The sequence below is a fragment of the Micromys minutus genome (genome assembly GCF_963924665.1).
Source record: "Micromys minutus genome assembly, chromosome: 7".
In the NCBI taxonomy this organism is placed as follows: Eukaryota; Metazoa; Chordata; class Mammalia; order Rodentia; family Muridae; genus Micromys; species Micromys minutus.
The window spans coordinates 58,636,139-58,651,465 of NC_137976.1; the positions used below are offsets into that span (position 1 = coordinate 58,636,139).

Here is a 15,327-nt window from a genome sequence, read left to right on the forward strand (position 1 = left end):
GTTTTGTTTCGAGGACAACTTACAGAAGTCAGTTCTCTCTCCTTCTACCATGTCAGTCCTGGGGACTGAACTTAGGTTGTCAGGTCCAGTAGCAAACACCTTCACCCACTGAGCCCTTTTACCAGCCTTCTTTATTTCCTGAGACAGGGCAGTGCACAGGGATCACAGGCTTGTGCTACCATGCCCTGCTGCCATGAAGCTCTTGTGACTAGACTGTTGTGTACTTCCCTTTCCTCTTTCCACATCAAGAAATTTTTGAGGGGAATAAAACCTCCCTAGGGTCAGGTGCTCAGGATTTATTGATTAGCAGGCTATGGATTAGTAGTTAGAGGTACTGGTTTAGTCCCAAATTAGTTGTCTTTATTTGGACATCAGCTACTATCATCTGGCAGGTATTAGAAGATTCTGTTTGCCTATAGTGGTTCTGGGGAGTTCAGGATCATGTCTAAAAGGCAATCTAAAGTGTATGTAGAAAACAGCCTTTTAAAGAGATGCAAGGGCAAGTCAACTACGTTAAAGGTAGAACTTATTTAAATGTTGGTAGAAGGACGTTTTCCTTTTAGTTACAGAATCTATATTCTACATCTGTATTCTACATACAAGATTCCCTCCCCTAGTATTGTATAGTGCCTCTGAATGCTTGGTATGCAGTGGGAAAATGCTGTTAGGGCCCAACAAAATGAAGAAGGTAAATCTAGTAGCTTGATTCTGCATCTGTTGATACAGAATATGATGTTCAGGTTTCAGAGGGTCTTGTCCCCATCTGGGAGGAGGTGGTACTGCCTCTAACCCTAGATAGAAGTGGAAATCCTAGGGGGAGTTCTGCCTCCAGCCACACTGTCAGAACCTATTATTAAGGGTAATGAAGTTTCAAATACCAACTATGCCTCAATGTGAGGATGGACATTTTCCTGAGAAGCTTCTGAGCGTGAAACTGAAGGTGGTTTCTGTGAAAAGAGGCACGTCAGAGCTGACATAAGCTAGTGCCTATGGGGGACATGTAGCTCTGGTTCTGTTCCTAAAGGAAGATAATGAGTAGACACAGTCCACATTTCTAGGGATGTCTGGAACTGGAACGGGCCCACCACCCTGAATTCTGGGGGCTGTAAGCATGGCTCCTCAGCCATCTCACTGATGGGTGAGATGAGCTAACTACTGCAGACATTAAGGAAAGCAAAAATCACTACCCTGCCTCATTCTGCACAGCAATGAGGTCACATGTGGCCTCACATTATTACCTGGAATGAGATCCTAATGCACCCACCATAGAAGTGAAGTATCCCAGATATTTTAAGTTCATTACCAGGATGTGGCTTCATTCCTACCATACCTTCCTGGGCTTCCTTTTCGGGATAATAGACAGAGGCTCAGAGTGCATCCTGATGTCCTATCAAGTTCTCCTGTAGGCTCAGCCTTCCTCTGTGAAAGGCACTCAGATAAGTTCATCATGATAGAAGAGAGCATTAGACATGTGGTAATAACATCTGTTTCAGGGTGGCAGCAACTTGGGTAACTATTTTATCATTGATGTTTTCTTGCATTTCTAAGTTTCCTACAATTAGGATAATCAGAAATTAATATAAAATATTTTTAGAAGTAGGAAAAACCCAGTGGTCTACAAATTTTTGGTTATTCGCATTTGCAATAAAATATTTTTTAACATATAGCCCCCTATATGTATATGTTTAATAATAGTTCTTAATTATAAAAATGTTTGTCATTACCTAGCAACCCCAATACTCCATAGTACCCTATGGATGTGGCTTAACTTTTCCATGAGGTATTGAGATTTCAGATTTTAAGTAGACTTCTGATGGTTTCCAATTATTTTGTGCTTGTTTTACAAACCTGATTTGATTGCCACTGTCTCTTTCGCCCATAATGTAGCTGACAGAATTTTTTTTTTTTTTTTTTTTTTGGCTTTTAGGATATGAATTATCTCTAACAACATTTTCTTTTCATAAAACCTGCTAAACTGCATGTCTTTGTCCAGGGTTGGTTTAGTTGAAACTAGATAATGGATAAATTGGTTTAATAGGGACATGAATAGGACAATAACTTTAAATATGCTGACAACAGTGAACAGGGCCAAGGCAGCCTCTCAGGATTGACTATGGCTGCTTCCATCTCTAAGGAGTCCTCTGTACCACACAAAGCTGCCTGCCTCTTGGTTAGACTGGGATGCACACCAACCTATTAATGAGACTCTGGGGAAATGTCACAGATTTTCCCATTGGCTCTTTAAAATATGTGTGCAGATAACATGTATAGATGCATATTTATAGAGGAAGACTTTTTCTTTAATCAGTGACTAACTTATGGTGTTCCTTGAGGTTAGCACAGACACGACACACACACAGACACACACATACACACACACAGAGAGAGAGAGAGAGAGAGAGAGAGAGAGAGAGAGGCTTCTTTCTTTTTTTTTTGGTAAGTCTTAAACAGCTCACTGATTGGACCATTTCCTAACCTCTAGGTGGCTAATCTACCTCCTTCCCATATCCCTGAGTTGTTACTTATTATATTCCATTTTTGCTGCTCTGAACCCAGCCAGGCAGCCCTTTTGGGGCTGCTATTCCCTGGCTCCTACATGGCCCCTGTACTCTCTGTCCCTCACCTTCTCAGGCATCTCCTTCTCCTTCTCCTTTTTCCTCTCTGTCTCTCTAGCTCTGGAGTCCTAAAAGCCCTGTCTCTGTATGTCCTGCCGAGCCATTGGCTGTTGGCAACTTTATTTACAAATCAGAAGCAACTGGGGACAAGGTCCCCCAGTGCCTCTGGTGGAGATGTGTGGATTATCTTGCAAACAATTTTAGGGGACCCAAATTAACATAATATAAGTAGCATTAAGCCAAACCCACTATGAGGATTTAAAAAAAAAAAAAAAAGGATTTCATTATTTTTTTGAATCAAAGTCTCTGATCTTTTTATACTTTGGTCTTTGACTATCTCCTAGGAAAACTAGAAAATGAAAGAATAGGGAAAAAAGTTTCATTTCAAATTTCTGGAAATATTTGAATAGACTATCATGGGTCTCTCCTGGATCTGAACATCCATAGATTCCTTTTCTGCATGGGGTGCATTCCCAGGTCATTCTAGAAAGACATGACCTTTGGGTAGAGGACCACTACCCTTCACTGTCCTCTGATGAGGGGCTGTGTTGGCTATGTTGTTCACTGGCCCATACTGAGAGTGTGTCCTATTTAAGACTCTGACCTCTCCCAGAACAACAAGGCAGAGGCTTTCCAATGATTTCATGCCCTAACTTGTCTGGCTTTGTGTTATTTCTCTCCCTTCAGGTGAGTGCTTCTGGTAAAGTACTTTATTTTCTAACTTAAATGATAGATTTCCTCCATTTCTTCATTTTCCTCTCTGTCTTTTATTTTTCATGTTTTCCAAGTCCTGTGGCTTATGAAAATAGATAGACTTTTACTTAATGTCACTGTCAATGTTGTAGAGGTTTGAAATGTTGGCCCCAGTCATCAGGACTCTTTGGTGTTCAGGGAGCACACTGTTCCAGGGACTCAGTTGTCAATCACAGCCACCGTGGACTGTGACCATCTAAAGACCCCATCACCTCATTCATCTCCATCATCTTTTCTTTCTTTGTTAACTTTATTTTCCTTACCATGTTACTTTGTGGAACTGCAAAGAATCGAATGCTGAATCTACCAAAAAGCAAACTAAGATCTAGATTTTTCCTTCTTAGCAAATTCCTGTAGTATTTGCTAAGCATACTTGTGAGAAAGACACACATAATGGATAAAGGGAAGTAGAACTTCCTTCAAAACAGTTATTTGATAATAATTAGTAGTAATATTAAATAATAATTTAATAGCAGGTACTAACACTTTTGTTAAGTTAAAAACCAGAATCATTGGGAGGTTTCTCCCACTATCATCCTTAAAATAAAAAATTAAAATGAATGAAAATAAACTTTAACAAGATCATTAATATCCATTCACACAGCTTGGGTTTTCTGGAAAGTTGCCATTTTGGGACATTATCAGAGATCTCTGATGGACATGTCCAGGTCCTTCTGCAATTGATAGGCAGATCTGGAGCTGTGGATCTGAGCACAGATAATCTCATCTCTCTTAAAAAAACAAAAAAAACAAAAAGATAATCTCACCAAGGTTCATGCTGTGTGCCTTTGTGTTCTGGTAAAGATGCAGTAATACTGGACAGATATGAACCATATGGCTAAGAATGTGGCTTGCCCAGAAGAAAGGAAGATCCAGCCGGGTATAGAATGAGTAACCAGTATGTTAGCAAACCCCTTAGGAGAGAGATTTAACATTTCTTAAAACGAGAAAATTGAAAGCTAAATATTTTTATTAGCCTACAAAAATTGTTCTACTTTAAAATGATAAGTATACTGTTTTGAAGTAGTAAATTCTTTTTTTGCACAAGGCCACAGACAATTTATTTATCTACCTAACATAATAACTTAGAAAGTTCACACACACACACACACACACACACACACACACACACACACGATTTCTTAGTTACTTTTCTGTTGGTGTTGTAAGACACCATTACCAAGGCAACTTGTAGAAGAAACAGTTTATTGGGACTTACAGTTTCAGAGGCTGAGTCCATGGCCACCATGGTAGGGAGCATGGTAGTAGGTAGAGAGGCAGGTTTGGCACTGGAACAATAGCTGAGAACTTGTATCCTGACCCATAAGCACGAGGCAGAGAGAGATAAGTAGGAATGACCTGGGGTTGTTGAAACCTCAGAGCACACCCCCAATGACATACCTTTCCAATAAGGCCATACCTCCCAATCCTTCCCAAACAGAAGCCAAGTATTCAAATAAAATGAACCTATGGAGGCCATTCTCATTCAAGCCACCACAGCGATGTATGGCTGTTTTTAAAGAAAATGAGTAAAGAAGGGAAGGAGAAGAAAAGAGGAAGACAGATTTTTATTTAGAAGGTACAGAATAAAATACTTGGGCTAACAAGTTCTCCATGCCCAAATACCTAGGAAGACTAGAAATAGAAGGAGCCCATGAGGAGGACTGTCTGAGATGATTACAACTTCTACATCAACTGATTTTGGTGAATCTATTCTGGTAGGAAATTCTTAGGCTTCTTTTCTTACTTTTTAATCTTCTCTAATAAATAAAGTTTTAGTTGTTCATCAGATTTCCTTTCTGGTGTCTTTAGAAAAGACAATTGTTAGAACAATATTCTTTCCGAAATAATTTTCGAAGACATCACTGTTCTTCAGGCCCCTTGAAAAAGCCACACACTGGGCTTAGCCATCCTAATCTAAAACTCTAAATTAGGAGAGTTGGTAAGATAGAGGCCCTAGGGTCCCTGAGCAGCCTGAGAGTTGATAGGGAGCTAATTGAGTAGAAGAAAGAAACAAAGTAGGCCAACACAAAGCTGAGTGCTCTTGGAACATTCCATTTTCTTTCGCATTTGATTCAGGCTCTGTTTCAAGCTGGACCAAATTCTCTCCGAACACAGTTAAATCACCAAGTTCATTTCCGGTTCAGGCTCTAGCTCTCACAGCCTTGTATTCTGTGAGAGCAGACACACTCATAGCCTCAACCCAACCCCAGCCCCCATGTTTGGGGTGAGCCAGAGAACAGCCTCTCACCCTGGCACTTTGTGAGGCTCTTTGTGGTGAAGGGTGTGCTCTGAGAAGTGGTCAGGATGTGAGGAGACTGGGAGGCGGATGAGGTCATTTCAGAACATGGTACCCAGCAGGTGGTTCATGATTCAGCGGTAGAGCTGAGCACATTCTCAGAATCAGCTTTAAACCAGCTGAATCTCCTTGGAAAAGCATAAAGTACAGCTGGGAAGTCAGCCTTGCTCATTAGCAGTGAGGTAGGATGGAAGTTAGAAGCCATTAAAAAAAGGAGAAGATGAGCCCCTGTTGTCTGCCAGCCTTGTACCCTAGAAAGAACATGAAAAACATCCCAGTGAGAGGATGCTCCAGAGACTCATTTTATCTCCAGGAAATGAGGAGTACATACAAGTCAAACTAACTGACAGCTCTGGCTGACCATGTTTCAGGAAACTAGGAAAGGGAGTGAATCGGATGCCAGTTGCAGAGCGATGGGCCCGGGAGTTAGCCTTGGGAGTCCAACAGTAGGCTCTGGAAGCCCTTGTTCTTCAGGTCACACAGTAGACTTGAGCTTCATCTTAAGTTTGTCAATCAAAAGGATGGTAGAGGCTGAGCAGAGAAGAGGCAGAGTGTAGACCCTTCACACCAGTGACTACACATACTGTAATTTTGGTTTCGGACAGTCCCAAGGTACAGACCTCTGAGCCTCTCCCTCCAACCTGAAGCCTTCTTCTGGTGACTACCAGCTTGTACAAAGCTTTCCATATAGAAGACTCCTGGTCTTAGAACCTATCTGGAATCTTCCTGTGACAAAACAAAGCAAAAAACACTGTAGTGTCTCTGCCTAGTTTTGGATTTTCTATGACTGAAATAATAGACTAGGCAGAGCTATACCCGATGGAAATCTGAAAGTGTCTTCTTGTGCGAGGAGGGCAGAAACGACTGGAAATGATCACAGCAAATGAGCTCCCTGAGGTGATGGGTGTGTATTTCATTTTGGGTGCTGACTATAAGCCCAAATGTATGAAACTGTCAAAACTCTCAGAACTAAGTGCTCAAAATATGTGTGTTACATGTAAATCATATTCTAATTCCTAAAACTATAGAAAGAAAAACATACTTCCATGCCTCTTTTACAACCATGCTCTTTCTGTAAATTCCCTTATTATAAAATGAGGTATCTCTTTTCTCCGTTTAACCCCTATCTGGTGTTGGGAAGTAAAGTGTCCCTCAAAAGAAAGGATCCAATGGAAAGCCGTTTCCTTATCAGCCTGCTGGTTTCTAGGCCCCCTCCACAAAGAGTAGATACTGGGTTTCCCTGCTGAGCTCAGCAGCTCCCTGAGTTGACCTGAAAAAATAGATCTGGGGTGTGAGGTAGAAACCCAAAGCAGGGAGGAAGGAGTTCTGCAGTTCCCCAAGTCTCCACTTCAAAGATGGCTATTGTGCTTTTATCTGTTTCTGTTTTGCTGGAAGAAAGATCTTCCCCTTAGATGACAAGCAGAATCCTGTGACCCGGATGAGCAGCGCCAGAAAGGACTGCTTTGCTCTCCCCACCCAGTCTGAGTGGCCGCAGCTTGGATACAAGGGCACTTCTTTCCCCTCTGGCTGCCTTCCGCTTCCTGGTGTCCTCTGATGACTTTAGAACAATTTGCATTTGGTCACCAGAAAGAGGATACCACCTGTCAGCTGGGACAGACCCAGAGTAATGGAAACCACTAAACTAGGACTCTGGGATATGTGCTTAGACTACTGGGTCATGCTGCACATGTATGAGCTAGAGACTTCCATTTCCACTTCAAAGGGAAACTTTGGCTCAGGGAATAATGTAATTCGGTACTTTGGAGTTCCTTCTCTGTGGTTCATTACAGAGAATGTAAAGAGGGTAGAGGACTTGGCCTTAATTAGTAGAGGATGGGAGGCAGATGAGGTGAAAGCGCTTGAGCTAAGGTGTGGAAAATCAACTAGCTAATCCCCATCAGCCCAGGCTTTTATTTCTTACATGTTCCATGCTTCGTAACATCATTGCTGCTTCCTGTACATTATAATCTGCTTGATTTTCAAGATCAGTGGTTCTCAGCTTCCCTAATGCTTCAACACCCTAACGGTAAAATTATCCCCAAATGGGGGCTAGAGAGATGGCTCAGAGGTTGAGAGCACTGACTGCTCTTCCAGAGGTCCTGAGTTCAATTCTCAGCAACAACATGGTGGCTCACAACCATTTATAATGAGGTCTGGCACCCTCTTACGGCATGCTGGCATATATGCAGGCAGAACACTGCCCGTATAAATAAATAAATAAATGCATAAGTAAATTTTTTTTAATTATCCCCAAATAAAATACTGTTGTTGCTTCTTCATAACTGTAATTTTGCTACTGCTATGAATCTGAATGTAAATATTTGTGTTTTCTAATGGGTCTTAAGTGACCCCTACGAAAGAGTCTTTGAATCCCTACCCCAAAGGCGTTGTGACCCACAGGTTGAGAGCCACTGTTCTAGCAGACTAGTCCACATATACACTTAGTTCGGTCACTCTTTTCCAGTGCCGCCCTTTGTAATGAAGAGAGAGTCTAACACAGGAACCAGAAGGGAAGCCCCGGCTTTGGTAACCAGTAGCCATTAACTGATGATGAAGCCTGAGTCATTCCCCCAGGCTTCTCTGACCTCCCATTTTGGCTTCTGAAGTAACTTAACTACTTAGCTCTGAAGGCTCTTTCAATTATGAAATATGTTTACAGTGACAGTTGTAAGGACATAGATGGAGTATTCACAGACAGGAGAGCTGAGCAACTGTGTCCCTCACCCACAGACTTCAGCCACAGGAGTCTATCTATCTGAGGGAGGCCAGTTTCCTTTTCAAGAAGGCAGACCTGGAGACCTCCATATTGCCTGCCTCAGTGGGTCATTGTGAGGGTCACTTTAGTAACTTAGTGTACAAATGTTTGCAGTGGTTGTTGCTATACACACTAAAATTGCTATAAAAATCGTTTAAAAGCTGTATGTATGTGGTTATAGTTTAAGGATCAAAGAGGACAGCAAGGGGTGGGTTCGTTGATTTGGTTCCGGCCAGGAGCTGCAACCTAGGAGTATCCTGCACACCCATCATGCCCCTTCTGATGGCAGTGCTTTTCGTAGGTCACCGCAGAACTGGACGCCTGGAATGAGGACTTGCTCCGGCAGATGAATGACTTTAACACAGAGGACTTGACCCTGGCGGAGCAGCGGCTACAGCGCCACACGGAACGGAAGCTTGCCATGAACAACATGACATTTGAGGTCATCCAGCAGGGCCAGGACCTGCACCAATATATCATGGAAGTGCAAGCCTCAGGTGAGCGCCTTCTCATTCTCCTGGTAGGAGAGACGATGGAAGCAAAGGCCTGATGTGCCCCAACTTCCACACTGTTCAGTTCATCCCTGCAGACACCAAGAACAGAAAGATCACCTTTGTTTTAAAGAGGAAACAATTTGTTCATAGTTGTCCAGTTTGGGCTGTGGGAAAGGTGAGACTGGAGCCAGTCTATGGGTCCGGAGGCGTGAGAATCAGCGACGGAGGTTCGTGCAGGCCTCCAGAGGTGATAGTTTGGAAGCAGACTGAGAGCAGTGTGGGGTTCAGAGCTGAGCTTCCGTGGGCAGTAAGCTCCCCTGCTGCCCCCCCACCAGTGTTATGATCTTACCCATATGCATAGGTGGTTTCCTGATCTCTGGCTTACACCTCCTAGAATCTTTGAGTTTTGTTCTTGCTCCTGATCACTGGTCTGTATATGAGTTTAAGTAGTGCTGATAAAAATGTATGGGAGATCGTGTAATTTTATAACTTCCTGGGAAAACATGGCATTTTATTACTTTTTTCCGTTCAAGGTTTATTTGAAATGTTTTCAATAAGTATGTGGTTTCTTTACTGCCACTCTCTAAGGCAATATTTTTCTGGAACTAGAGAGATACAAAGCAGCCCAGGAAGACTGTTGGTCCAGAGGAAAAGAAAGCACACATCTTTTCTTGTACCTGTGCAATGCTAAAGCCCATTCTTCTCTCGCTCTGCCACCTCTACCCAGGGCTTGCTGGCAAGGTCTTGCTCTCCGGGCGGAAGCAGCTAGGCTGGGTTGGGCCATGCTCCTGTTGATGGTGAACTTTAAAAGGGGATTGTCGGGGGTACTAAAAGTCCTACCAAACATTACAATATCATGCTTATTCTAGAGGTCTGAAAAAAAAAAAGTATTGTTCGCCATTCAAATGAACATCACTTCAGACCAAAGAGGGGAGAACCCAAAAGTGAGCTCTGTTCACTTTTGTCAGCAAAGTCTATGTAAAAAACAGGATGCAGTTGTCTGTGAGGCACCGGTCAGTGTAAGTGTGCAGCCCACGTTCTAAGCAGCCTCAGAAGGCCCTGCTCACTCACTGGGAGCTCCTCAGAACGGCAATGCTCAGGCTAGTGTCTGGGTGTTCGTGAATGTGTGTCTGCGTCTACATGCCACCAGAGCTTCCAGGTAGACTGTTCTGAAACCCGAGATGTAGCGTCCTGACATCCCCGCTCTATCTTTTCAGGTCCTGCTCAGGAAAAAAAATAGAGTGGGGAACACAAGGAACAGGAGCCCTTTTCTATGGTTGAGCATATTATCTGAGCTCAGGGGTTAGGTTAGCCCAGCAGCTGCCTTGATGATGCTCTCTCCAGCTGGCCATGCAGCTAGGATGGGACTCTTGAGATACACAGTAACTAGAAAGGAGGCTGAGCTGAGCAACTCAGATGCTTGCACTTCATCCTTCTGGACCCGTCTGCCAGTGGGTATGTGTGCTGACACGACCTTTGGCAAGCCAACTTTTATCCCAGGATCCAAATATCCATGGCAGAAAAACTGCTGGGAGCTGGCAATCTCTGAGGACGGCTTGTGATTGGAAGTTGGCTGTGCTTGGCATCCGTTTTAACCAGGAGGGCTGAGTGGGTGAAAATACCCCCAAGCAGATGGGCTACCCACCCCCACAACATCCTGTTCCTGGTAGGAGCTTTGTTGAAAGAGGTTTGGTTGGTCTCCTCAGCCCTCTCTACCCAGACTGGCTGTTCCGCTCCACCTACCATAGCTAGCTGTTCAGTCTGGCAGGGCCTGAGGCTTAAAGGGAGCCGAATCCATGGTTTGGGGTTAGAGCCTCACTATCTATCTCTGCCCTGCTCTGCAGAGAAGCATCTGTGTATTCAACCCTGAGCAAATACCGGAGATCGGGATTGGTTAGATCACACTTAATCTGAGGGAAGGGCAGGGACTGGTCCAGAGCAGGGACACAGCTGAGACTGTTGGAATCATATATTTGTTTAATGAAGTGCATTTTGAATAAAAGTGAAGCGAACAACTGTACTGGGAAATAAGGACTATTATCAAAATTAAGACTTTCCACCCTCTCTGCTAAAGTGTTTAAGGCTTATTATGCCTGATTGTTTTTTAGTAATTCATGGAATTAGAGAATTTACATGTGGTTATTTTCGGGTATGATGCTCATAACATCAAGCCAGGTTTTTCCGGAGCCTCCAGTGCACCTGGAAGCAAAAGGCTCGGAGTGAGTCGGCATCCACCTTAGGAATGAGGGAAACAGGAACACCTACCACCCACTTCCCATGCTTTCCTTGCCACAGTGTCTGCTGGAGCCTCAGGGTGGGCTGCGGCAGTTTGCTGTTAGGAAAACATGCTCTCTGGATTTCCTGCCCAGTTCTGCTGCCAGTGAGCCAACCGGCTTAGACGTCCTGATTTCTTCTTCATTAGATCTTAGTCTTTTCTGTGGAATCCACCAGATAGATTCAATTTACAAATTCCTTCAAGTTCTTATTTGCCTCCTTTATCCAAAGTCCTGTATCCAGCAAACTGTGACATTTGACCTTAGTACTAAGACAAGAATGTGACTTAAGTAATGTTGCTTTTGTAGTTAAAGCCTCAAGCTCCCTTCCTATGCAACACGTTTAAGTTTGAAGAGTTATTTGTGGAGGGTTAAAGAGATGCTTCAGTGGGTAAAGCACTTGCTGCAGAAGCAAGTGGACCTGAGTTTGGATTCCAGGATACAGCAGACATTTCACACTTCTGTAATCTCAACACTGGGCAGGCCAGGGAGGTGGGGAGTCCACATGGCTCAGTGTGAAGCCAATTTAGCCAATCATTGGGCCCCGGGTATTCAATGAAGAGCCCTTTTCTCAAAAAAAAAAAAAAAAAAAGATGGAAAATTATAGAGGAAGACATTCAGTGTCAACCTACAGTCTCTAAACACACAGAGAGAGACAGAGACAGAGACAGTTATAGGTATATATATACACAAGACTGGAGACACACAGTTACACACACACACACACACACACACACACACAAATCCTACAGTCCTGAGTCTGTGGCAATAATACTTATAATTTATTGTTCTTACTGGGAATATCAGCCTCAGCAGGTGAAAATGCTGCTAGTGGTAGTGAAGATTGAACCTAAGGCCTCACACTTGCTAGTCTAAGTGTTCTACCTCACTTAGTTTTAGCTTTTATTTAGGGTTCAGTTTGTACTAAGTTTCATAGGCTTCCTTTAACCCACTCTGTAGCCCAGGCAGGTCTTGAACCTGCTATCCTCCTATCTCTGCCCCCTGAATATCAGGGCTTACATGCCTGCACCACCAGGGTCAGATGTAAATACATGTTAAATGAACTATGCTTGCAGATGGCCTCTTTGATCATACAGCTGAGAGCATGAATATAAGAGGTGATACTGGGGTAAATCTCAGCCATTCTTACCACCTGGGCATCCTGGAACATGACCCCCAGTCTCCCCAAAGCCTCAACATTCTCTGAGGAAGAGTAACTTACCACTTGGGGTACCCATGAGGATGCAGTGGGTCATATATGAGCATGGAAGAGAAGAAAGATGACGCACCCAGTGTTATGTGTGTGTTGTAGACCATAGAGCATCCTATTGGGGTTGCTTGGCTTCAGAAGCTTCTTCAGCAATGTGAGTGAAGTCTCTCTACACAGCCTCCTCTAGCAGAATGCTTATGCGTTAGGCATAGCAAGTTCTCAGTACTGACATTTGCTAAATTAAACAAGAATGAACATCAGTGTGGGTGGGACAGATGAAGTGAAAAAAAATAATAGAAACCAATTTTATTTGTGACATAAATGGAAGGAGGAATGAAAAGCCTGTGCTTTTTCAGAATGAGAGCTACTCTGGGTTTAGCAGGGATGCGTGGACTATTGGAGCTGAGAGGAGAGAAGAGAAACATGATATAAGCCAGTGGTTCACAATAGTATGATGTAAGCCAATGCTTCGCTAATATGTCACAGTACTGTGATGTAAGCCAATGCTCCGCTAATATGTCACAGTACTGTGATGTAAGCCAATGCTCCGCTAATATGCCACAGTACTGTGATGTAAGCCAATGCTTTGCTAATATGCCACAGTACTGTGATGTAAGCCAATGCTTCGCTAATATGCCACAGTACTGTGATGTAAGCCAATGCTCCGCTAATATGTCACAGTACTGTGATGTAAGCCAATGCTTCGCTAATATGTCACAGTACTGTGATGTAAGCCAATGCTCACAATACAGCTACATGTTGAAAACCACCTGGGAACATTTTTTAAAAACACCAGTGTCTGGGCTTCATTGCTTAGGGAGCCATCCTTAATTGGCCTGGTTTGGTCTGAGGCTGTCCTTAAGGACTTCTGAGGTATAGCCAGAGTAGTCAACATTGGTCTGAGAACATGGCTAAGTGACTGTACTTTCTTATCTTGGTTTTTACATACAAAAAATGTCACAGAGAGATGAATGGTAGGAGAAAGGAGAGACTATGTTCTCTCTCCTAAGGCAAACACAGAAATTTAAGGATAGAAACAGCTGAAAACCTAGGTCTGGCATTATAACCAGAGATGTTCAACAATGGCCTCTAACAGGGCTCTTCTCTTGGGAAAACTGAAATGATAGTGGAGGCCGAGAGCGCTGCACGGTGTCGGGACACTTCCTCACATGCTCAGTCCTGGGTCCAATTCCAACACCTCAAAAAATCATCCCAAAGTGGCACCAAAACCTAAAGGCCAAAGAAACTAGAGTGTCACGTGTTCTTAGCTGTGACTTTCACACACACACACACACACACACACACACACACACACAGGAATGTAGAGTGCTCTACAGTATAGAAAGAGAATGCCTGTTTCTTGGGCTGTGGCCACTGCCATCTTGTACAGTGGTTATGAACCCCGGTTGTTGTTAGACTCTCTTCAGAAGCTTTATGAATATCTATTGGCCAAATCCCAGCCAGCCAGAGATTCTGGGTCTGTGGTGTGCACAGGACACAGTGATTTTTCTAAAGCTCTCTAGATGAATCCAGTGTGAGCCGTGTCGGTAGCTTTAATCTAGCAACATTCAAACCACCATAGTTTATAACAATATACATTGAGTAAGTACATAAGTGTCACAGATTTCATATTTTTAAGACACTTAGCAGTCTCACCAGTAATCAGCATTGCTTTCTCATTAATTTTCCTCAAGAAAAAAAGGACAATTTGCAAAAAGAGCATTTGGAGCTGACAAAATGCCAGACACCTTATATACTATACCTGGTCCTTACAGCAGCCATAGGCTGTGATTCCATTTTACAGGTGAGGAGAGTGGGGCTTGGGGAAGGGTATGGAGCCAAGACTGTTACTATTAACAGGTTTCAGAGCATAGCCTCAAAGCTAAGCCTGTCCCTTCTCAGAGCTCTCCACCATTCTACACAAATCCACTTTGCCCCTGAGAAGGCCTGCTTGCCACTGCTCAGAGTGATGCATGGGCAATGTGAGGGAAGCACAGGGGGAGAAGAGGCAGCCATGAGTGGAACAAACATGGCCCCAGGATCAGAGAGCCTACATTCCACTGACAATGTGAGCGAAGTATAAAAAGTCATCCTTGAGGGGGAACTGGGCCATTTCCCTGTAGGGGGGCACTGAATAAAAATGACGAATACATTCACTCTTTGTTGAGGGGAGGAAAAGACAATCTTGTCTTTCTGCATTATTACTAGAAACCCCTAGAGCAGGGCAGGAAGGTTCATCAGTAAACCGAGGACGGTGTTGTCAACAAAAGCAAACTCTACTCAGTGGTGATGTCTGGAGACAGTCCAGTTGGTAGGGTTTAACTGGAACTCACACCAGTGTGATCAGGAGCAGAGGTAGGAAGCGTGTGGAATGGGTTCCTCTAGGTGTGGCCAGGATAAGCTCTTATGTTCCTCTCATTCTCTCCCCGGTACTTGAGGGAGTTGGAGGTGCAGCAGGCATCCTCTCCATCCCTGTAGTCCTGCATCCATTACATAAGACAATAACAAGCAAGAGAAAACAGAATTGCACAAGCCTGGGTCTCGGGACTCTCAACAACATGCTGAGTCACTAAATCTGAGCAGCCATTCACACGTGCAGTGGCAGAGTTCAGTCACCCGCCTGCTAGAGAAAGACAAATCTCAGCACTGGATACTAGAGATGCGGTGAAGGAAATCTCTGGAATATAGCCACACTGTAACTGCGGTAAAGCAGAGATGGGTCTGAAATTACATTTCCAGAAAGTCAGCACAGGGTCACAGTTATCCCCCTGCCCCTGGTACCCCCGTTACCCCACACCCTCAACCTGGTCAAGCCACAAGGAGTAGAAATTGCTTCGGTTCTTTTTACTTCAGCTCAGAAGATGTTCTACCTACTGCACCCTTCTGGTGACTGAAAATAGTAAGCAGAGGGGGGTGGCTGCCAAAAGA

The 15,327-nt window shown here is 43.7% G+C and overlaps 1 protein-coding gene across 6 annotated transcripts in view; it reads left to right on the forward strand.

Annotated features, from left to right (window-relative positions):
• Nucleotides 1–15,327, forward strand: part of KALRN (kalirin RhoGEF kinase) — a gene marked incomplete at both ends in the record, with an annotated part of 525,758 nt that overhangs the window by 264,778 nt on the left and 245,653 nt on the right. For all 6 annotated transcript variants that reach the window (XM_080919241.1, XM_080919243.1, XM_080919247.1 and 3 more), the window contains one exon: nucleotides 8,724–8,919. In XM_080919241.1, the coding sequence (XP_080775367.1) occupies nucleotides 8,724–8,919 (196 nt within the window). The remainder of the gene's footprint in view (nucleotides 1–8,723; nucleotides 8,920–15,327) is intronic.